The sequence below is a fragment of the Haliaeetus albicilla genome, chromosome 11 (assembly GCF_947461875.1).
Source record: "Haliaeetus albicilla chromosome 11, bHalAlb1.1, whole genome shotgun sequence".
Classification (NCBI taxonomy): Eukaryota; Metazoa; Chordata; class Aves; order Accipitriformes; family Accipitridae; genus Haliaeetus; species Haliaeetus albicilla.
Genome location: NC_091493.1, coordinates 29908909 through 29932049, shown reverse-complemented (window position 1 = coordinate 29932049; position 23141 = coordinate 29908909). Strand labels below are relative to the sequence as shown.

Below are 23141 nucleotides of genomic sequence, written 5' to 3'. Positions count from 1 at the left end.
GGGAGAGGAAAGCCTGCAGCACAAACTCAACTGGGTTCAAACCAACTGCCTGACAACACCGTGTATTTTACCACAGGCCTGTCCTCTTTTATCTCTAGGATCTGTGACAGAGAAAACAACTGTTCTCTAATAAGAACAGACTATTTTCTTGCATAGCTTTCAGAATAAGCACAAGCAAGAAGCCATCTTCAGAATAAATTCTTGAGAAGCAATGTGCATAATCAAAGCATCTTTTCTACAAGCGAGAGATGCAAGAGCACTGTATAAACAAAAGGCTGCTATACAAAATCCATCTATTTAAAATACTGTTTATTTGTGATTTAACATTAATTAGCATTACATCTATGAGCAATTTCAGATAACATTTATATATTTTCCACAGGACACAAGAGTTGGCTGGCTCATTCTTTATGCCAAAGCAAGTAAATAGAGGCATTAGCAAAAGGTGCAAATAGTTCACGGTTGCATTTTAAAAAATATTTATGCACATTGCATTCATTTAGATATATTTTTAAAAAAGTTATGAAAAGCGTAGTTCACAGGTTACTGTTTCTACATATGTTGTAATACAACACAAATAATGTAGAACATAAAAAACAAAGTAAGCAACTGAAAGTTTCCACTATGATTAAAAACACTGATTCCAGTATTTAGTGATAGCTAGAAAATTGTTTCCAGGATCCATTCCAACATTGCATTATCACACTTACACGGTCAAAGCTAACCAGCCCCCAAACATGCTATAATCAACATTTTTGCATGCCAAACCACTCTCCAGCCATATTTAACAATTATATATTGAATAATATTTCAACCGGCATTTTGGGAATCACATGGATCTTTAAGATGTACTTCCTATTGCAATGACTGATTTACAGACGATTTGACACAGCGAAGAAAACCCTATGTTAATTTCTATGTTTAGTTTGTATTTACAATACAGTAAAAGTACTAAAATGACAATATCAGTAAAAATGAGTAAGTGGCAGTACCACCCTTACCCACGACACTAGGCTCTGATTTGCTCTGGGTTCATCCAAAGGACAACACAGATTCATGAGACCCTTTTACAATTCAAATGAAAGTGAAGAAAAAAAACCAAAGTGTTGCACTCTGTATGAATCCATACAAATTATTTAAAATGCCTAATATGGAAATGTCACTTTGCTGATTTAATAAAAATATCCCACAATCCATATCATATATTTAAAAAAAATAATCACCAAACTTTTTACTTTCTTTGTCTCCTCCTATTTTCTTACTATTTCACTTTCCCTTTTAACAGTTTTGTTTCCTTCATTTGGTTATGTTAAGAGATTATTTTTCTTCATTCATTAGCAATACCATGAGAGAGAAAAAAAACCCCACAAGTAATTTTTAAACATGAATCCAGTCCAATTTTATATGCTTTTATCTTTTGATTTCTAAGTCCCTGGATTCCTGAATTATATTTAAGTATACTCTAAACCAAGCATTCTTAAATACACTCTACTATTAAATGCTTGGTTCACATGCTTATAATACCTTTATACTGAATGGTATACAAACATTTGAACATATAAAATCTTCTTTTTGTTTTGACAGTTAAACTAAATTATCAATGTTAAGTGTATAAAATCCCCTTTCTTGAAAAATAAGGGTTCCCCCCCCCAACTGATAGAATAAAAAAAGAAGTCTTCAAAAATTATATTTCACTAAAATGAAGTATTTGGCAAAAAAGTTATTGAAGAATGGAATTCTTTAGACATTTTGTATAATTCCAAATAAACTTTCTCTTACACAGTTTTCCCCCTAATATTATGTGCCAGTGTATAATATTTCTATATGATCTAATCTTAAAAAAGATTTAAAGGTGTGCTGTTAATATGCACCCACTCAAACAGGGGTACAGAAACATAAAATATATGGTCAAAATCACAATAAAAAAATGTATGATCTGGTTACCAAATGAGACAGCAGTTTTAAAAAGTCATATGATCACGCAACAGTAACTTTAATAAAGACTTGAACTGTACTGAAAATTTTAAGGTCTGCAAAGTACTCCAAGCAGAACTTGTTGCTGCATACTATGATGGTATTTGATCTTGCTATGATGGTAATTGAGCACCTGCCAGTGTAGTTCTACATGAAACTAATGAATGTTTCCAACCCTCATAGCAATTTTGGACACAGTTAAGTGAGAGATGAATTCATTTTCAATTAACACGAAAGGGTTGGTTTTGTGGGTGTTTTTTTTTTTTTTTTTTTTTTTTGGTTGGTTGGGTTTTTTTAAAGCAAAACCTCTTCCAGTTCCTTTTTGTTTAGGTTAAAAGTCCAGTTACTGCACACCCCTAACACTATGCTGTTAATGGTCAACTTAAACATTTAAAATGTGCAATGTCTCCTCACAGCAGAACTGCACTTATGCTTCTACTTTCTCCTTCTTTTTACTCTTTTTCAGGAAAGATGGGGTGCGGAATTTCTTCTTCTTCTTTGATGGGGATTTGGAAGGTGACCCTTCAGGGGACAGGGTCTCTTCTATCTTTTCAGAGCTTTTAATTGTAATCTCTACGCTCTCCACAGTACTAGTGGTTAACTGACTGACCCTCTTGGTGAGATCTTCTTCCACGTCATGTGCATCTTCCTTGCCATTCACCACCACAACTGGCAACTCCACAGATATCAGGTTAGCATTCTGGGTATAGAGATCTTCATGATTTTCTGAAAGAACAGACAATTTTGCAATTATTTATGTACACTATCATGCAAAAAATGAGTACTGAAACAAAGTCTGTGAGGCTGGACTGTAATCCAAAGAATGAAACCTGAAGTGCTTAGATGTGTTTTTTTTCCCCTTTATCTATACTCCTACTTGTTGTAAGCAGACAATACTGTGAAAATGTCATTAAAGGAAAACGGGCTGAGAAAGCTAGCAATATGTCTGCCAGGTATATAAACAGCTCAAGCTGTATACAGTATATACAGTCTACACAGCATATACATATACAGTCCCAAGCACACTCAGAATTATGCTTTACTGCAAGACACTAATTTATGAAAATGCAGCCACTCCATACAGAAGTCTTTGGAGAAGTAGCCTTTCAAAATGCCTTCTTAGAGTTTGCTGGAAAAGTCTTAGGCAAAAACCCTAATCTTAACACTTTCAGTAAAATAAAAATATAATATCAATTTCCTCCACCTTATTAATACCTATGTTTGCCCCGCATTGTTTTCTGTTTGTGAGAATTATGTATTAGAAAAAATTGGGAAAAACAGTTTTCCAGACAGAGTCCCACCCAGACTTAGTAAAAAGAGGGCTCTTTTTGGCTCAGTTGACTTCATGCAAATGTAAGAATGCAGCACAAGAGTGAATGACTCAGGTTATCAGAGCCATTGGCATTGTACAGAAATTGCATGGAATACCTTCTAATTTTTCTGGGATATTTTGCGGGGATTGAGTTTGTGACTGAATTTGTGACACAGATGAACCGTCATCTGAGAGTAATTCCTGTACAGCATCTGCAGGACAAGATTTGAATTAGTAGCCATGCAACAGTAAAAACCAAGCAAGAATGTCAGTGCTAGTGCTACAAGATTTTCAACTCTGCTAGCATTGTGTTGCTCATGCTGACAACATCAAGAAGTTACAATACACAGTTTAAACTCTATAGAATTATGGATTTACATGTTTTATCTACTAACAATCATTCTATATTAGTTCTTTAATAGAAAGCACTAAAAAGGGTGGCAGGGTTGCATTCCAAGTAGCATGCCCCATGGTTCTATCTAGCTGTAAGTCACACAGCTTGCCGTTACAGTAAGGTATTATGCTATGACCTGAATGTGATATATAGCAAAATTGTTTTATTACATAATATTAGTAAAGAAGAATGCATAGCATTACTGTTAAAAAATAAAAATAAAAAAAATCAAATCAACCCTGAATTAGCAATTCCCTGTGGAACAGTAGTATTGGAAGAAGATGTAAAAAGCGAAAGTAGGTAAGTCTTGCACACTGGGAGAATAGAAGAAAAATTAAAGAAGCCAAGACCAAACATCTCAGTAAACTTTTGCTCAGCTGGGCACAGACCTGAGCAACTTGATCTAACTTTGGTATCAACTTTGAGGAGGAGGTTGGACTAAGATGACCTTCACGGGCTCTTCCAACCCAAGTTATTCTATGATTCTGACAAAAAAAGCCATTATGTTAAAGTGTGTTTTTGTCAACCCCATTTCTGTGCAAACCTTTCATTGCTTTAATTTTAACAGTAACTGAAGTAAAAAAAAAAACCAAAACATTTAACAAAAATTCTACCGCCTCAAGGAATGATTAGTTCTCAAGTAGTTGCCAACAGTATATGCTAATAATTAACATTTATACATTTTTTACAGTAGGTATTTTCAAACTAAGAACAAACTCATTATTAAAATGTAAACCCCAACATGTACACACTACTGACCTTCCAACCCTTGCTGCTTGCGCTCAATTGTTTTCTTGTACTCTTCCAGTTCCTTTTCTGTGAGATGGCTGAACGGGTTGGGTGGTGCTGGTGGTGCGTGCTCATCATCTTCAAATTGCATTGGCTGGAAGAGAGAAAGATATACATGGTTAATGTCTCTTTTTTGCCCAAAGTTTGGTGACACCAGGCTGGCAGGGAATACAGAAGAAAAACATATGCATCCAGACTAAAACTACCCTATTTAATATGCTTTCACATAGTAATGAACACTGACCACTGATCTGTAAATCACCATCCTTTTGCAGCAGCACACTGATTATTTGAGGTTTTTTTGTATCAAGGGGGACAGCTTCAGGAGTAGAGACCTGCCTCAACAGCTTACACTTCAGGGACTAATATACTCTTCAGATAAGTGAAAGTTCTTTAACAACAGGGATTAAAAAATAAGGTTTCCCATATTTTCTGCAAATGCATCAAGTTTTAGGATTTTTCTTTTGTAGGAAAGTAACTGTGTTCATGCTCCAATTTAGGAATCCAACCGGAAGAGCTCTTCTGAGATGAAACTCACAATGACAAAAAACCCCATTATTTTCATATTGCAAGAAAACTCATTCAGAAAATATTCTTTTTGCCTGAAATAAATAAGCAAACTCCGTGTTATCTCAAAAGAACGTTGGAAACCAAAACAAGGAAACAGATGCACTAACCCATGGCTGGTGGGAAACTATAGAATTCCTATTACAATTCAGCACAGTTTGATAGGTACATTACTAGGGGTATCTTGTACTGTTTGGAAGTAAGTATATTCTACTCCAGACAAGATGGTGTGGACAGGTAAGAAACTGAAAACCCTCCCTCTCAATAAGAAGCTTGTTTCTAATGAAAGCTGCCTTCTGCATGGTCCCATCCTACCTTTTAAACTCGGTTATTTCTGGGCCTCAATCATTTCGTTTAGCAGCGGTTCCACAGACTGATGAAAGGATTATTTTTGGCACCATGCATTGCAAAGTTCATCACTCATTAGCTTAAATGGTCTTAGACAGGTGTCCTACTTCATTAATATTAATGGCAGGCAAACCTACCATGCATATCTCCATTTGAAACTAACATTTTAAACCTCTGAAATGAAGCATGAATAATATGTATCACACATCCAAAACCTGGCATTAAAATAATCACTTCTAACAAAGCATTTAGAAAGAAAATGGTCCACAGTGATGTTTGAAAGACAGGCAGCCAAATAATCCAAATATATGTATATCAATTAATTATGTCCTACTCACTGGACTCGGCTTTTTATCCACAACAATCCCAGCGAGCAGCTGAGACTGTGGTCCTGCTGTCTTTAGGTCATATCGGTTTTGCTCCCTTATCTACATGGAGAAAAGAAACTGGGTTAGAAACAGGTATTTCTCTTTAACAAATCCTTTGCCCATCAGCTTTGCAAAGCCAGTAACACAGGCAGCAGTGAATGCCTGGAGGATCAAGCTGTATGCTGCTGCATGTAAAAATTAACATCTCTCCTTCCACCTCTGAGTGCACTGCATATGTTGTTTAGACCTTCAAGTACTCCCAAATATCCATGCTAGCCCCAGCTCTTGCACTTCACGCAAGCCAGTATTTAGAAATAAGCTCTAAGGAATAGTATGTCTCTCAACCTGTCCTCTCCATCCCCCCTAAACAAGTGACCCATGTTAAGCTATTAGAGAGATCTCTGATCACAAAGGTTGGTAAAGTTTTTCCTTCTATGAATACTTCATTATTTTGCCCAAGCCAACAGCCCTAGCTTCACATTCTCAGTGCTTAAGAGATTGACGGATCAGATAAAAAAAAATTCTACAGCAGAAAAATATGAGCAAACTATCTAAAGAGATAGTGACATGCATGAATTTAAAAATCATTGTCTGGGACTTGTATTATTAATCTCTAGATGATTAGAGAGTGCCTTTCCTGTTCTAAGGAAGGGAGTTGCTCCTTCTGACTCCAGCTCAGTCCCCATGGATACTGATACGGTGCTTTCCAAGAAAGAAAGAAAAAAAAGTAATCAAATGGAAAGTATCCTGAATATCTGTTAATATAGTTATGTTTAGGGTGGAGTATTTGGTCAGTCTGACAGTCAGCGTCTTATGTGCTGGAAGGGAAAAGCAGGGAGATATTTGTGTTTACAGAGAGGTCCAACAATAACCTCTCATTTTCTTCACTGCCATTAGGAAGTAGACCGGACCATAGAAACTCTGGCTTAGTAAGTGCTAGGAGGATTAATACAGAACAGAGTGAGATTACCGTCTGAGATTGAACCATGCTGTAGACAACGCACAGCAATTTGGTTCATGTTGACACCTAATTATTCACTAATTATAATGCTAAATAGCAGGGACTACCATTTCCAATCTATCATTTCCAGAGTTAATACTCATTCTTCATCAAACTTGCATTCAAAATTTATATATATTGCATATGAATCTACAGACTTCATGTATATCATATATTTAAATACATGCTTTTTAGTGCCAAAAATCACATACAGTGTAAGAAACTTCTCAGTAAAATCAGAACACTTCAAAATGTTATTCTACCGCTGTGTTGAACCATCACTTGAACATACAATTTTATCTGGAAATGTTACAGTTTTCTTTGTTACACTTGTTTTACCTTATTCCTCTTTTCCAACACTTCACTTGGGTTTGTGTTTAGAGGAACAAATTGGTTTGGATCTTCAATTTTGATTGGTGTTCCTCCACTAGTCTTGGAGGAGTCATCAGCTTTCATCCACTTAAAGAAAAAAAGAAAAAAAAAGCTAAAAACTCCAGCATGATGGGCAGGAACAATTCTCAGTGTTGTCTTACTGTTACAGAAGAGATATAAAGAAAGGACTTTCTGACTTTATTTCAATTCCACATGACACTCACAAAATAATCCCAACTCCTTACAAGTTTGTCTGTTTGCCCAAGAGGCTTTAAGTTGCCTTGAACACGTATCATCAAGATTACTTTTTGTAAACACTTAAATACATTCCTGAAAAATGCAGTACAAACTGCTTACTAATGAAGTCATATTTAGAAAGGAACACACTTCCAGTAACTGGCATATAGATCCACCGGCTCCAGAGTCCTTGCTCATGCAATCAAGTTCCACCTCTGCTAACCCCACGTTTTGTCTGCAGTATTTTTCCTTTGTAAGTAGGGTTTTAAATCAGTTGCTGAGGCTGTTTCTTCCAAACGTAAGTTTAGAAACTCGCTAGCCTGCCAGCAGGAGGAGCTGATGCTTTTACAATTGCACTATGCAACTGGGGGTATCAAATAACATGCTTCATAGTCCCACCAGAGCCACCTCTCTCCAGGCTGGAAACACAGTGGAAGCATCGTGGTGAGCCGAAGGAGGAGGAAAAATCTTGATCATTAAAAGTAGCAGCATGAACAGACTCTTCGAAGTCTGTTTTCAGGAGACTCACAAACAGGAAAGGGGCCATTAGTGATTAATTAGAGCTTGTGTCTCCCTTGTGTAGAGAAGAAAACAACCCATGGGTGATTTAAAACCTTACTGTGTTTGGTGGATAATTAATAGCACAAAGAGATATGGTAGAAAAGTAGTTCTCTACTGCAGGAATCAGAAGAGCTAGTAACAAAAGGAAGATAATTGTTAAATTTTATCATAAACTGTTACTCTTCTAGTTACACACCCCCCACCCCCAAACAGAGGGGGTCCTTAGTACTAATGTCATTTAGTCTCCCCAACGCCTGTTTTTATTTGCTTGATAAACTTATTTGCTAATCCTATTAAAGATTTCCTCATATAAACTGTGTGTAATTTACTTTCAAGTAGTGCAAAAACTAAGTGATTGCCTAAAAAATCTACCTACCGTGATCTTAGTCCTGGGACTGGTTTCCCCATTCCAGGACTCCTCAGGCACATTAACTTTCAAGTATGTGTTTGGAGAGTTCAGCCATCTTGTCTTTTCCCTCTGTTGCCTCTGTGCCAGGAATTTCAGGGGGGAAAGCGGGACTGTATCGTCTTCAAAGGAAAAGGCAGTCACAGTTGCTGGGATCTCAACATCACTCTTATGTCTGGGTTTTTCCCTGACTAATGGTTGCCTATAGGCATAGCCAGTTCTGTATCCCTACAAAGGAGGAAAGAAAAAAAAAGAAAAAACGGTTTTAAGTAAATAAATAAATAAAAATCAGAAAAAGCTATCCAACGAAATCATGGAAGTTTTGTCCTGCCCTATGTGCATTAAACAGGTCCACTGAGCTCTTCAGAGAACAGGCTAGTGGTATCATCCATCATTCATTCACACTATTAACATTCAAGAGACCCATTTAAAATATAGTACAGTAGCAATTGGACAGGACCTCACTCACACTTCACAGTCCTCCCACCTTTGTGAACGCATGACCACAAAATGACCCCCTGCTCAGGTTATGACTTAGGCAGCGTTCATGAGGACATTTATCTGTACGCACAATGGCACATCCCATGACACTCCCCCATTGCTCAGTCTATTTGTATTGAAGGCTGTTCCAGAATTCATAGTGCAGCAAAATGGACATTTCAAACAAACAACAAATTATCACCTTATTTCCTAATATTAGAGTTAATAACAAAATATAGAGGGAATATACTATGTCTATTTACTAGGTGGTGATCAAAATACATTTTTACTATTAAGCTTCTATGAAGAGCAAATATGTTTGTGAGATGGGTTGGACAAAATCAAGTTCAAAACATAAATTCTTATTAAGGCAGAATACTACTGTCAGATACACTGACATAAAAGCTAAACCAAGCAGAAGAGGTTTCATATACAATAAAAGTTACTCTGTCTTCATTTCCAAACTCACAAAGAAACCAGAAAAAAATAATTTGCTTTACAGAAGCTAATCCTACACTCTCAGAAGCTTACAGAGACTACATGGACAACGCCATCAATGTGTTCTCACCAGGTTGTCCAGCATGCGCATAAGCGCTTCAAATTCTTGCTCCCCAACTTTCCATTTTTGTTGTGAAGCCATATTAACTCCACCTCCTCCAGTTGCTGCCACAGCGTGCGTGGAAGGCTTAAACTTCTGCAGATCCAGTAGTAGGAGATTGTCTATCCCACCTGCTCCAGCTAATGCATGAACCTAGAGACATCAATGAGTGTATTTCATTTGTGGAAAAGCTTTTGAATTCTCTGCTTTTCTGAATTCATAGGAGAAACATACTTACACACATGCTGCAGTTATTTCTCAGGCTAGTTTTCTACTGTGCAAAAATGTATTAAAATATATAGCAAGTGATTTGTATGGAAAGGATAATAATATCTGCTAATAATTGCACTTTAAAAGGAGTAGACTCAAACACTAGCTTTCAGAGTACCTTAAGGTCTTTCTGCATCACAAGACTAAAAATTTTTTATTTTTATATTCATTGCAAAATGAATGAGTGATTGAACTCAAAAAGAATGGCAGGACAAGAGAGGAAAGGATCACTGGAGAACAAGTAAGAGCAAAGTGAGGAAGTTTCTGGTGATGGGCTTAAGAGTTATGGAATGTGAGGACACTTTTAGTGGTCTCTCTCCACAGGTTAAAGATAATATCTAGGTACCTAACTAGGTAGTTAAAGTTAGACAAAACAGAAACAACTGATTTTGGGACTCAAGTTATTTTAAAATATGCTACCCTCTACCATTGCCCCAAAGACCTTTTGTTTATTTGGTTTTACAAATCTTTATGATCAAAGGGAAAAGCTTCTTGTCACAACATTCAGCTTTGATAAACGAGCTGGATGTCGAGAGATCTTAAGTCACACTTCCACATGCAGCAAGTACCACCGAATCTATTATCTGACAGATTCTCTGCATGAAGCTCACTCTCCGCAGCATGGAACAAAACCTGTACCCTTCAGAGTGTAACAACACTAATACTCGTTCTAGGAAGAGCGATACAGTATTTGTGCTGTTCATTCTATGTTTTCCTGATTATTCCAATTTCTCCAACTTTGACCTGGCACATGATTACTGGATTCCACAACTCCAAGTATTTTGTAATAATATAGAGATCTTCCCATCTGGGATGTAATCTGTAACTCAGCAGCATAAGTGTTTGAAATTAAATACAGATAAAGTCCCTCTCACCTGTGTTTCACAGGCCAGTTGCACATTGAAAATATAGTGGAATGCTTCTTCCAGTGTCTCTCCTAGTGCTACCACACCATGGTTTCTCAAGACTAATACCTAGTAAATGAAGACACTAATGTTAAATGGTAGAAACTGGCGCAGTACATGAAAATTGTTTATGAAGAGCGTGAATGAGGTTGAATACCTTGCAACTGGGTCCAAGTACTTTCTGAAGCTGAATTCTCTCTTCCTGTTCATCAAGAGATCCCTGGTAGTTGTAATAAGCAACATCTCCCAGAATCAGGGCCTCTTGTGATATGGGAAGGATGCCACACTTCATAGATGAAACCTGTTTCAAGAAAATGAAATACTGATAATTAGGAAAGAATTAAACTCTTAAACCCCACATCTCAACCACAAAGCCTTAGCAGGATGTACTTTGTATCTTTGCTAGAAGAGAGAAAACTCTCCATAGTGAAAGCTTAGAAATAACACCCCCCCCCCCCCCAGTCTAATTTGCAATAGGGTGACAGAGCTGCTGCTACCCAACCCAGGGACAGATGCATTATAGGAAAAGACAAATTATCCCAACTAAGTTAATTTTAGTGAGTTTTATCCATTTTTAACTCTCCGCATAAGCCTACTTAATAGTTTTTCCTTCTTTCCCACATTTATAACTTCAAAAAGCTAGTATAAAAGAAGTTATCCATTCCTTTTTTGTCTGTAGTCAAGGAATGCACATATATGCATTTATATATAAAATAAAAGAAATTTATCTATTTATCTCAAATCAATTCTTTCAAGTCTCCTTACATTTTTATCATTGTTATATAGATATTTTTTAACTTGTGTTAACTATGTCTTTTTAATAGTGAGATAAATCCAAACTGACCATAACTATAATTAAGCCACTTAAAAATGAGAGTTGCATAATGCACATGACGATGTATGCAGCACGTTATATGGTCTAAGCCATTATAAATGAAGCCTGTGTAAACTAGATATGTTACAGCCTCCTCAACCTGAGTACAATTGTATCTGAGCATCAGTTTATTCCTATCCATTTCACTGTGGTGGCCCAGCCCTCTTCCTCTGCTTATTTGATAACCTTACACCTTTCTTTACCACTGTAGAGTCTATGTCAAAAACAAAAATAAAACTGTCACAAGCAGTGATTCAGATTCAGAAATGTTCTCCAAGTTTCTTTTACTCTTTGTGCTAGAAGGAAGACTTACAGCTGCTGTTGCAGGGGTATGTATGTGTATTACACATCTGACATCAGGGCGTGTGGAGTAGATGGCCACATGTGGACTGAATCCTGCATTGTCAATACTTAGAGTCGTACTTCCCTGGTCAACTACATCCCCTAGGATGTTTACTTTAACCTGGAAAAGTCAAACAAAGGAATGATATTCAAAAAATTTGCAACAACTGCCATTACCTATAAACTACCCTCCCTTTCTTACTTGGTACCAAATTTCCTCCCACATACTTAGGGCTCAGAGCATGAAGAAAAGTAGGAGAGCAGCCATGAATCTGTGTGTCAATAAACTATCCTGGTGTCCAAGGCCTTGATAGTTGTTGGAAGTCCAACCATGGAAGAAGTAAAGATAAGACCCTGACACAACATATATTCCTCTTTGGTCTATCTGACCTTTCCTTGTTTCTGACTTTCAAAATGAGTCTCGTTAGCATTTCCTACATCTCACTAACATTTCCTGCATTTTAAATATGAAGAAAATTCAGCCTCTGAGAAATTTCCAATAAGAAAATTAAATGCATAGGGAATTTTCAATTTTACGGGAACGTTAAAACAGTTATTCCAGGATCAACAAAAAACAACAGCAGGGTCATATCAGATCTTGTTCTCATGTTTGTATTTTGGTTCTGTGTTTGCTGGTGTAATGCTATTGATCTCAATCTGCTACCCTTTTCAACTGGAGGTAGTTTCTTTACAGATACATACTGACATGAAGAATATATGGCAGGTTCTGCACCAAAAGATATGTGATTTAGTAGCTACCGTTGCCTAAAAGCCAATCTGTAACTTCACCCAGCTCCTTTGTTGGGCCTGGGGAAGATTACTCATCTTTATTTCCCCACTTATAAAAATAAGAGCTGATTCTACTAACACTACTCCTACAGAGTAATTTCATATGTATTACCATATTGTCAGGTTATAAAAGGTTGCTGTTACACTGAGGCTATTTGATGAGCTTCATCACACAGGAAAACAAAACTTTGCTGCTCCACATTTAAGCTGAAGACAAAGCAACAGAAAGCAAAGCTAAACCCAAAAAGAAAAGCTGAGGACAAAGGATGCTAGTATCTAAATAGTTAATCAGCTTTTCAACTGGTGGGTAAAGATTAAAAAACAAATAACAGCATGATTATAGTTTAGAAGTCCATTTTAGCAGCCACAAAAGTCTCTTAGAAAACAGGCTGAGCCTTGCTGGTTATTATAGCAGGTGAATCACGTACCAAATTAGAAGCTGAAGCTTCAGAAAAGGACAGACCTCTTGGAATGATTAGAATATGGTCATGTTCTTTGCTTACTCTTACCTGCAAAGGAGGAAGAAAATGGATTACTGACCTATTTTTGAATTTATATATTTAGGGGGAAAATTTATTTGAATGACTAGGTAAGATTCCAAGTAAAAAAATTTATTCTATAAAATACTTACTGTGATATAGGCATTTGGTAAATGTGCCCACCCAAACAAGTCAGCCAATCTATATAAACTCGCTAACTTGCAACGCGTAAGTTTTTCTCCCTTAACAAATGTGGAAGTATCTATCCCAGGTAGATCATTGATGGGTGCAATCATTCCATGGCCTGAAAAATAACATAAAAAAAAGAAAAGATGACGGCCAGTTGGACAATGAAATAACTTCTACCTATGCCATGATCTTCCAGAAGCAGTGTATTTAAATTGTTAGCATAGCAGTACCAGCAATTATTAGACTGGAACTGCACTGCTGGGATTTCTAAGGCCTTTACTGAAACATCTGTTACGTTAAGACAGTAGGAACCATACCCTGGATTTAAGTCTTCATCTCTTTAATTCACCTCTCTTGTGCTTGAAAAAGGTTTCCTCTGAAGTACCATTAAGGTTTTGAGCTCTCTCCTGATTCAAGATCCTATATAAGACTGGAACTGTGCTTTAAGACATTTGCCACTAATGAACTATCTTTACATGTTACTTTGAAAATTACAGAAGAAACATTCCTGCTGGACTTCTGACACTAGTATAACTAATCTGAAGAGACCTCTCAACCTTAGCACTTTAATTTAGTTCTAATGAAGAAATGAGGATTACTGCAGGGTTCTCAAACCCTTAGACAGAAGAGATCACCTCTTAACAGAGAAATCACAAAGATTAATTGATCTCTTTGACTTATGACTACACAAACATACCCTTCTCCTCTTCACAAATACATGTTATCCCTTTTGAGAGCTACAGCCTTTGCTTCCAGGGAACATTACAACCAGAAGAGGTAAGTGTCATTTTGGTTTTCAACAAAAAGAGTAAGCACTTTGAGATTAGTCACCCTGTCTGAGTCCCTGGGCAAACGCAGCACAGACAACACTCAGACCCACAGTCTCACTAACCAACCAGAGATGCGGAGATGAGATTATTTGGGCTCTCTGTTGTTCCCTTCCACTTGTTTCGTTAAATGAACTCTGAAGCGCCATTTTGGGACCAATTCTCAAAAGATGCTGAATGCTGACAGCTGCCACTGTACTTCAGTCTTGTAAGCTCCCATATGATGTCCACCCACAGAACTTAAATCGACTTTAACGTTTCAGTGCTTCATGACTTGGAAAGAACTTGGGTGTTAACTGGAAGATCCTAGTGATATCTTTGTAACTACAGTGCATACTACAAGCTGTTTTTAACTGTGGGAGCTGTTTGTGTAACGATTCAGTTTGCTAGGCTATTCTCCCCCCTCATTTTTTTTTAATAGCAACTTATATGCAAGAGTAGAAAAATAAACAATCTAAATGGTTACTTATTTCACACCTCAGTTTATGCTCATGTTAAACTGCTGATAGTAATGGGGCACAGCATTTTGCTCCCCATCTCATTTAAACTTCTATTAGCAAATTCTAGAATAACTGAGCGTGAGGACTCCAAACATTTTGGATATCATCATACAAATCAAGGAATTTGAAAGAAGCCTAAAAACGAAAGTTAAGGCCACCATCTGTAGTAATTCACAGCTTAAGCAAGCTCTGACAGAACTTCATTCAAAGAAAGAGGAGATCCCACCATTGCTAAGCCATGGTGACGATAAAAAAACAGAAGAGAAAAAGTGCAATTATGTGTATAATTTACTTACTGAGTGAAGATGAGGAAAAACCTGCAAAAGAGCTTGCTGTAATGTATTCAGCAATCTGCTGTAACGCAAGCAGTCCAGTGGGGTTATTGCCCTTCTTCATCTGTTCTTGAATAAGGCATTCCAGATCTTCTCTAAAAGCCTGCAGAAACATTTGAGAATCATCAAGGAAACCTGGCTTTGATAGAAATAAGATTATTATAGGTGGGGCTGGTAGCTTTGCCTGTTATTAATGTTACATGAAACTTCCCCTTAGACCTTGTTTTTAGCTGCTTATAACTTTGCCAAACTTTAACCATCTGGCCTAAACTTTGTATGCTAAGTATTGGCAATCCGGGGGAGGGAGGAAGGCGTTTGGTCACAGAGGGTTAACTGTTTCCCATAACAAGACAAGATAAAATGCATTTTTGTAAATGATAACAAAACCCATTTTTATCAATAATTAAAAGAGTCCTCCATATTTTGGAAGAGGTACTTGAAATTCGATCAGGATGTGTTGCTTTTAGTGCTGGATATTTTTTAATTCTGTAATCCCTCTGAAAATCCATCCACATTTGATAAAGTTATAAACAACTGGAAAACTGGAGCTCATCCATACTCAAGTAGTATCACAGCCATGCAAAACTAGAAGGAACACCAGGATGTCACCTCATCTCTATTTCTTTCCTTCTCCCAAAGGGAAAAACCCTTCCCTCCCCTCCTGTATAAAATGTCCGCAACCCCAAGAGATAAACTCTTGCAGAATATATCATGAAAAAGGTTTTCACGGTATCAAATTTAATACACTATACACTGTGGATGATGTGTGTTCCTTCTAGATGATAGACAGGTTAACCACTATCCACAACAAATGTCCGTCCTAGGACTACTTCAGTTCTGACATTTCTAGATTAAGTAAATTCTATTCCTTTAAACTTTCCTTGTAGGCTGTATTTTCTAAACCTCTCATTATTTCTTGGCAGCATCTTCCAGCTTTTGTCTGAACCAGCAGTATGCAAAGCTGCACACAACATGAGCTGAGGTGTATTGCGAATGCTCTTGCTGGTTCATTCCAGAAAGACATTTGGTGTCTCTACCACGCAGCTGACTCCTATTATAACTCCAGGCTATTCCCTGCATGTAATTGCTCCTTTCAGTTTGCCTTCCTTAGCAGAGTACTTGCTCTCAATTTAAAAAGAAAATAGTTCTGTACGACAAATGTAATTTCTTCACTGAATTTTAATTCAGTCCTCCAAAACACCCACTTTCTTGGGTAAAATCCACCAATCTCATGACATAGTCTGTTCATCAACAGGTTTTGACTCTAAAAAAGACAGTGCTACCAGACCCCCCCAACATCCTCAAGACTCTACTCGATACAGCCTCTCAGTTGGACAGCTGAGCATCCATAACTACACTTTAATTTCTAAGTTTTCAGACACCTGTGCTCCTCCTTGGAGTAATTTTGTCAGGATCATGTGTGCCTGAGACTTGCCAGATTTCCACAAGTAAAGCCTCTAAAAATTCACATGGACTGACTATGCAGTAATCTGTTACGCGGATCTCTCCATGTAGACCAGACTATGCGCACAGCATCCCTCAAACAGCTGGACAACCTCTTGCTAGCCTGAAGATACACAGGCAAAGTCAGATTCTTCTCATTAGTGGCTGCTGTAGGTAAGATCTACGCAGCAGGGGAAGGAAGCAGATGGGGAAAAGGAAAGAAGAAGCAGGGAATCGAGTGAGGAAAGGAACCTAACTGGGACTGGGAGAAAAGAAGTGGAGGTATGGGAGGTGCATCAGCACTGGGAGACTGTAGGGGAAACTAATGGGAGGTAATCATGGGAGGTAATTGCCAGAAAGGCAAACAAGGATTTGTGGGAAACAGCAAGTGGTTGGAGCAAACATCCTGACTTTTATCCTCCATCTATCAGCAGATGACTGTGAAACCTACTCGCTTCAATCTGATTCAGCTCTGAGGATGGCTATCATCATCATGACTCCATGTGTTCCAATCGCAATGTGGCTGCCACCCTTACTGACAAAGTAACGAGCACTGTCCCCAGCCTGGAACCCAATTGTGGCCGCAAGCCCAGACTGCTGGAAGTCAGACATGCAGAGGATGTTTCTTTGCTCCTCTTGCACACAGAAAATAATCTTTAAGCATACCACAGTCATCCTGTCCCCATGCCTCATTTGGCACACAGTGGCTAGTTCTCACTAGAAAATAAATTCAGTATTTTCTCCTCTTATCACCGCTCAGAACGTGGCCCTGTGCCTTTTTTGCATGCTACTCATACTCTGTTGAGATGACAATTATTATCTATCTGACAAGACTTTCTCTGGGCAGATAATTGCTGTAAATCCAAGTGCTTCACAAGCATTAACTCACTAATCCCCAAAACATGCCTTTAAGGTGCAGCAGGGCCCTGTCATGGTTTCCACAGAATAGCAGCAAGGAGGTCGAGGTCAGATGCTTCCACCAATTTGGGACATTCATTCTGAGAGGCCCAGAGCCCCATTTGCAGAGCACTGGGTGGTAAGTAGTGTCTTACATACTCAAAGCACAACTCTCAGTGAAAACTCAAGTGCAGCACTGAGCGTTTAATGTGTGGCGGTACCTCGGGGTAACAAGGGGGATACACAGAAAATCACAATCTGAAAAACCAGGAAACAGATGATGACAGCCCAGTTTAAATCCCTGAGGTTGGTTAGTACCTGAATCTGAGCATCTCTCACTACAACCAAAGTGGTTTTGAATGAAATTCAGATGTGCGTGATTTATACAATCCCCTGTAGAAGACATAAGGATTTTTCACATAACTAGAAGAAAGCATATTGGTGGTCAAACAGCTCACAATGCATAGAAAAAGGAGCAACCTTTATGTTCTACCAACCCGCTTGAAAGTGCAAAAAATGTAAAATAACAACAGAAATACTTCCTTGGGCCTTTGCACATCCCTCACATTACAGAAGGCTTTCCCCACCCCAAATAAAAAGACCCAAGCCACATAAAACAGACTTTCAAGCACCAGCCATCCCAGTGCCAGCTCACTTTTCTGCTAATGGTTCACCATGAGGCTATGCTTTTATGGCACTTTCTCCTTCTATTACTGTGATCCATTAAGATTGCAGAGATGACTGGCCATATATTTCATCCACAAGCTATACTAACACTTATTTTCAAATTCTGTCATCCCAAGATACTCGGTTACTTCTCAAATATTCCTGAAAGAGGCCCCCTGCAAGAAAGCTCTGCCATTTCACACTCTGCAAGGCTGAAAAGCTCTTTCACTCTTGTTTACAACATGTATATAAGGAAACTGCGCATCTGTAGTCTCCCAGGGGCCACGTGGAGGACAGAATTCACGAAATTCATGGAAGTATTTGCTTGGGAGGAGATGGAGAAAAACAGTTATCTGTATTACATTAAATCACTCTCACTTCAATTCAACAAGGAGTATAAAAAGGATCTGCAAAAACATTTGCAGTAAGCTCTTGTTAGTCATATTCAGATTATTTTTTTTTAAACCTGTATGAGTAATGTTACTTCTATAGTAGGAAAAAAGTAATGTATTTCAGGCAATTTTTGACAGAAAGATTTTTTTGGTTTATTTCTTATTGTATTTTTAATTCTTCTGCTTTCTGATCATGCTATTTTCATTCTTCTGAGCTTAGTTTTGCTCTCTGATGCTAACAGTAGTGTATTATACACTTGCTGAGGTTGCTACAAATGAGGATTTAGTCTTGTATCAACAATTTTGTTAAACTGAACAAGCAGCTTTCCTTAAAAATAATTTTAGAAATAACAGAAGATAGGTAAGAGCCAGGGCAAGTATCAGATATGGAGGTTAGGGATAGGCTGTAAAACAGAGATGAGGATGTGGATGAAGTGCATGAAATAAAGTATGCCATTTATCTATACGCCAGTGCACAACAGTGTTTTCTAGCAGACTGCAGCCTTCAGTGTGTCACACACGTGACTCACACACATTGCTCCATGCATATTTATGAATATTTCAATACCTTTCGTTCACTGCTACAGACCTTTAAAACTCAGATCTCTATGTCCTTAGATAACCATCCCACATGCGCTAACACAACCTTCCTCCGTTTCTGATAATTCCTGATGGGCCATGTGAAGGGCATCAAATTCTCCTTTGAGAATCAAATTTACCTTAAATATTAGCAATTAAATGAATGATATTTATTGGAGCTTTCACTGTACAGCACTTATTTCTGTAAAACCACTACCATGCAGGGCTCCAATTTTGGGATCTGACCCATTCAGCAGCAGGAATCTGCTTCTGAAAACCTAACTGCAGCCTGGAGACCAAGCAGTTTGGTTTTGCTTTAATTCATGAGACTATATATATATATATATATATGGCATTACACTGCAACTGCCCACAAGTGACCAAGTAAAAGTCATGCTTGAGAGATATGTTTTCAAAAAGACGACAAACACTCTGACACAAAGCAGATATTTTTCAAGCAGAAAGGTCACTAATAACTTCATAAGTAGTATTCAACAAGAAAATGCTGACAAAGGAAAAACTGTACTGTCAGATGAATGAAAAATTATTCAGCTGTATGCTCAGCATTGCTCAATAAAAAGAAAGTTTCAGCTCTGGGATTTAAATAGCTCTTTGGGTACATGTGGGGTTTTTCTGTTTGTTTTAAAACACTAGAACTCTAGACATAACATGTTACAATAAGAGCACTGACTTTTTACAGTGGGGTACTGAGTCCCAAAGTGAGAAGCACAGAACCTCATGGCTGCCCATACTGCCCGTCAACACGGTCGCCCTGTCAACACAGCTGCACCACTTCTGGACTCGGCCAACCTGCCTGTGGCTGCACCAGCGCTACGGCAAGGCCACCGCCTGGACAACCCACCCTGCCGTAGCTGAGAATTGTTTCCTGTTTGCACAAGCATCCTTCTGCCTTCAGTGAGCCCACCTGCCCAGCTCAGCAGTATCCCCCCTTGTTTTTGCTGGAACAGCACCTCAAGCATCCTGCTGAAAGTTTTCATACAAAACAGCCTGTGGTACGAAAACCGGGCCCATGACAGCTATTGGAAATGAGGTAAAGCAACATTTCAGATAAGATGCACAACTAGGGGCAGAGCTTTTTACTCACCTGGCAGCAGAGAGGCACCTAAGCGAATAGCCTGACCTCGCAGGCTGCAAACTCCCCTTCCACAACTGCCAGTTGAGGTTGTTCTCTTCAAAACTGCAGTGAGCTGAACTACACTAAGTTACACCTGAGGAAAACATAGTTTTGCATTTACACCATGAACCAAAGCATCCCCTGCACAGCCAAGCCTGCCAGCTGCTGACCTGACTGCCCTGAGCTGGTGATGCCTGGCTGCTCTGCTATCTCACCCACCTTCTGAATGCCACTCCACTACCTTGCACTGACATGAATTTCCCCACAACTCACCAGTAAAAATATACAGGGCAGCTCAGCCTGTTCCTAAAACCCTTTCTAGAACTCCATTGTTTCTAAACTTCCTAACTGTTTCTAAAACTCCAGTCAGCTCTTTTACACCAGCTTAGACAGCCTTACACGGTACTGCAGCCTGCAGAACAGATACAGCTTTTCTTGATAGAGTCATTAGTTGCATGATTAGGTCAAGGCCTTTCTAATATCATAAAATTACTTCTCCAGAAATATTTGCAATCATCTTCCAAACAGGCATCATAAACTCAAGCAGTTTAGATGCAAAAATCTTTCAACTTAGATCTGCAAGGGCTCTCTGAAACTCAAGAGTGGAGTTACAAGACTCAGTTCTGACTTGTTTACTTTCATTTTCTTTCAGGACAGTCCAAGTGTGAGCTGACAGTGTAAAGTGGGGCTTTAAAGAATCAAAGCAACATTTGCATGTAGCAGTTGACAACGGGTATCTTTCAGTCAACATAAGCAGAAAAACTAGAATAACCAACTTGCTAGAATAACCTATTTTACATGTATACACATCTATATATAGCACAGAATAATAATGTTGCTAGAAAATTTTAGTATTAATCTCTTCATCTTGGTAGGCAGCTCTCTGAAGATGTTAAGAAGTAAGCAGGCTCCTAAGTATTTTCACTATCTTTCTATGCTGTTTCTGGTTTGTTGACCATTGATTTCTCCACGTAGTCCTTATCCACCCAAAAGAAGTAGAAATAAAATCATAAGAAAAAAAATTTCCTTGTAAATAGAGAAAACAATGGTATACAGGTCATCTACAAATACTCCACATCATCGCTTACTTAAATACACTCCACACTGAAAATACTCCACACTTACTTAATTACAGTAACATCCAAACAGTTTGATGTCAGTTTCCAGGAAAGTGGCTAGAAAAGATATGTGAGGTCCCTACATTTAATAGCAGCACTGCTGTTAGCCTAAAAGCTGCAAAATAATACAACAAACCCCTTCACCCATTTTCACTTTTGCCCATTTTTGATCAGTGTTTCTATGTCTTAAATCCATTTTTAAAAAAGGTCTAATTCAACCTATCTACATATAAATGCACCCATGCAGCGTCTCTAAGCCAAATCACCACCACTGAAGAAAAGTTTCAAAACTTAACTGGTATTTTGTTCTTGAGAGCGAAGAGACCTTAATTTTAAGTCCTGTGCTGTAAACGCAGCTGCCCGCAAAGAGGAAGACCTTCACCAAAACAGGCGATACAACTTTGTAACAGGCTGTTTCAAGACTGAAGTTTAGATACAAACAACCCATGCCCTAAGTCGAAAAGGGTGGAGCTGGCCACAAAAAAACCGCCAGTGAGTTAAGGCTGGCGGGGAGAAGATAAGAGTCACAAAAAGTGTTTGTTAACCCCATGAAAAAAAAAAAAACCAAACAGAGGAGTGGGGAAACTTCTTTGTCAAGATGGAAAGAAATAGGCTCAGTAATAAATATGGGGAATTAGGTAAAGTTATAATAATCCATTCACTTCCAGTATCTGGGCTGGATTCAGCGACTCCATCAGCAGCAAGTCAGTCCCCATACAGAGCTCAGACTGCGCCGGTTTTTCTGGCTCCTCTAACCTGGTGCACACTAGCTTCCCTTCCTGAGCTGAAGCGGCGTGTTTTCTCTTGCGATAAGCAGCCTAGATATACTCGACGGTTAAAGCAAAACCTGAAGCGCTAAACTCCTTTGCAAAGCCCATCTTCAGCACACCCAGCTTCCAAAGTCCCAGCGCCAGCAATCTCCACACTCACACACCTGCTGCCATGAATGGGGGTTCTGGGTGTCTCCCTCGTGTTTTCTCATGGAGTAAAGCCACACTATACATCTTGCTAGATGGAATATAACTGCCGAAACTTAAAACGCTAGAAAAAAATCAAATTTCAGCTTGTCAGGGGTCTTATGCATTTCTGAGCATAATTAAGTGTTTTTTCAGTAAGCGCAGGAGTAGGGAGGGCAGGAGCACACATGGTGGTGATGCACCAGGACAGATGACGGGCAAAGCTCTTGCAGGGCATTCTGGATGCACGCGCTCCTGCAGCCAGGGAGAAAAGTCATCAGTCACGACTTTCCAGGATTTTCCAGGGACTGTTAAGAACGCATACTAAACCAAAGGATTATTTAACAGCCAACAGCAACAAAAAAGGACTTAAAAATGAATACCGCTAAGTAGTCCTTTTAATTGTTTTTCATTACTTCTACTGCAATGGAACCCCCTCTTCCTGCTCTCACCAGACCAATTTGATGCCTTTATTAGACAGAATTTACATGATTAGTGAATGAAAGAAAAATGGTGGCTTTTGTTACAATACATGTTATTTTATATCTCCTTATCACTTACCTAGGGAATTAATTCAGATCAGAGTGTTATTTACAGTTAATAACTTCAAATTTATAGGACCATAGGAAAGTCGTCAGGCAAAGGAAGATGGATCTGATTGTTTAATGATATGAATAATCTAAAGAATATGGCACCAAAAGTACAACAGGATCTGCAGACACACCCCAAGACAACAAAAACCCAAACCCAAGCAGCAACAACCAGTAGGAAGATCAGAAATAGGGGGAGGTGGGGTGGTGGGGGAGTGGTAGGGGGTGGAATCAATTTGGAAACTGTTGGCATTTATATCTAATGAAAACCACAGTTCGAACTGAATGGAAAGCAGCACTATGGAAATACGAGAGGAGTGAAAGGTAACTCATTTTTAGTGTAAGGAAGCAGGGAAAAACTCACAATTGCACTTGTGGTGCAGGACATGGGCATGAATTGACCGTGCACTGTCGCAGCTATAGAAATGGAAGTTAGGCAATAGGATTGTGTG

General features: G+C 38.6%; 1 protein-coding gene across 9 annotated transcripts in view; it reads right to left on the bottom strand.

Annotated features, from left to right (window-relative positions):
- Positions 1 to 292: 292 nt before the first annotated feature.
- ADD3 (adducin 3) overlaps positions 293 to 23141 on the bottom strand; it is a 102323-nt gene continuing 79474 nt past the window's right edge. For 7 of the 9 annotated variants that reach the window (XM_069796938.1, XM_069796941.1, XM_069796939.1 and 4 more), the window contains 13 exons: positions 14878 to 15016; positions 13218 to 13369; positions 13015 to 13095; positions 11769 to 11918; positions 10739 to 10882; positions 10552 to 10650; positions 9377 to 9559; positions 8299 to 8556; positions 7092 to 7211; positions 5723 to 5812; positions 4440 to 4563; positions 3403 to 3498; positions 293 to 2700 (listed from right to left, as the gene is read on the bottom strand). In XM_069796938.1, the coding sequence (XP_069653039.1) occupies positions 2402 to 2700; positions 3403 to 3498; positions 4440 to 4563; positions 5723 to 5812; positions 7092 to 7211; positions 8299 to 8556; positions 9377 to 9559; positions 10552 to 10650; positions 10739 to 10882; positions 11769 to 11918; positions 13015 to 13095; positions 13218 to 13369; positions 14878 to 15016 (1935 nt within the window). In that variant the 3' untranslated portion in view covers positions 293 to 2401. Of the gene's footprint in view, positions 2701 to 3402; positions 3499 to 4439; positions 4564 to 5722; positions 5813 to 7091; positions 7212 to 8298; positions 8557 to 9376; positions 9560 to 10551; positions 10651 to 10738; positions 10883 to 11768; positions 11919 to 13014; positions 13096 to 13217; positions 13370 to 14877; positions 15017 to 21439; positions 21459 to 23141 lie in introns of those variants that run through there. The other 2 variants (XM_069796943.1, XM_069796942.1) reach the window with 2 other exon arrangements.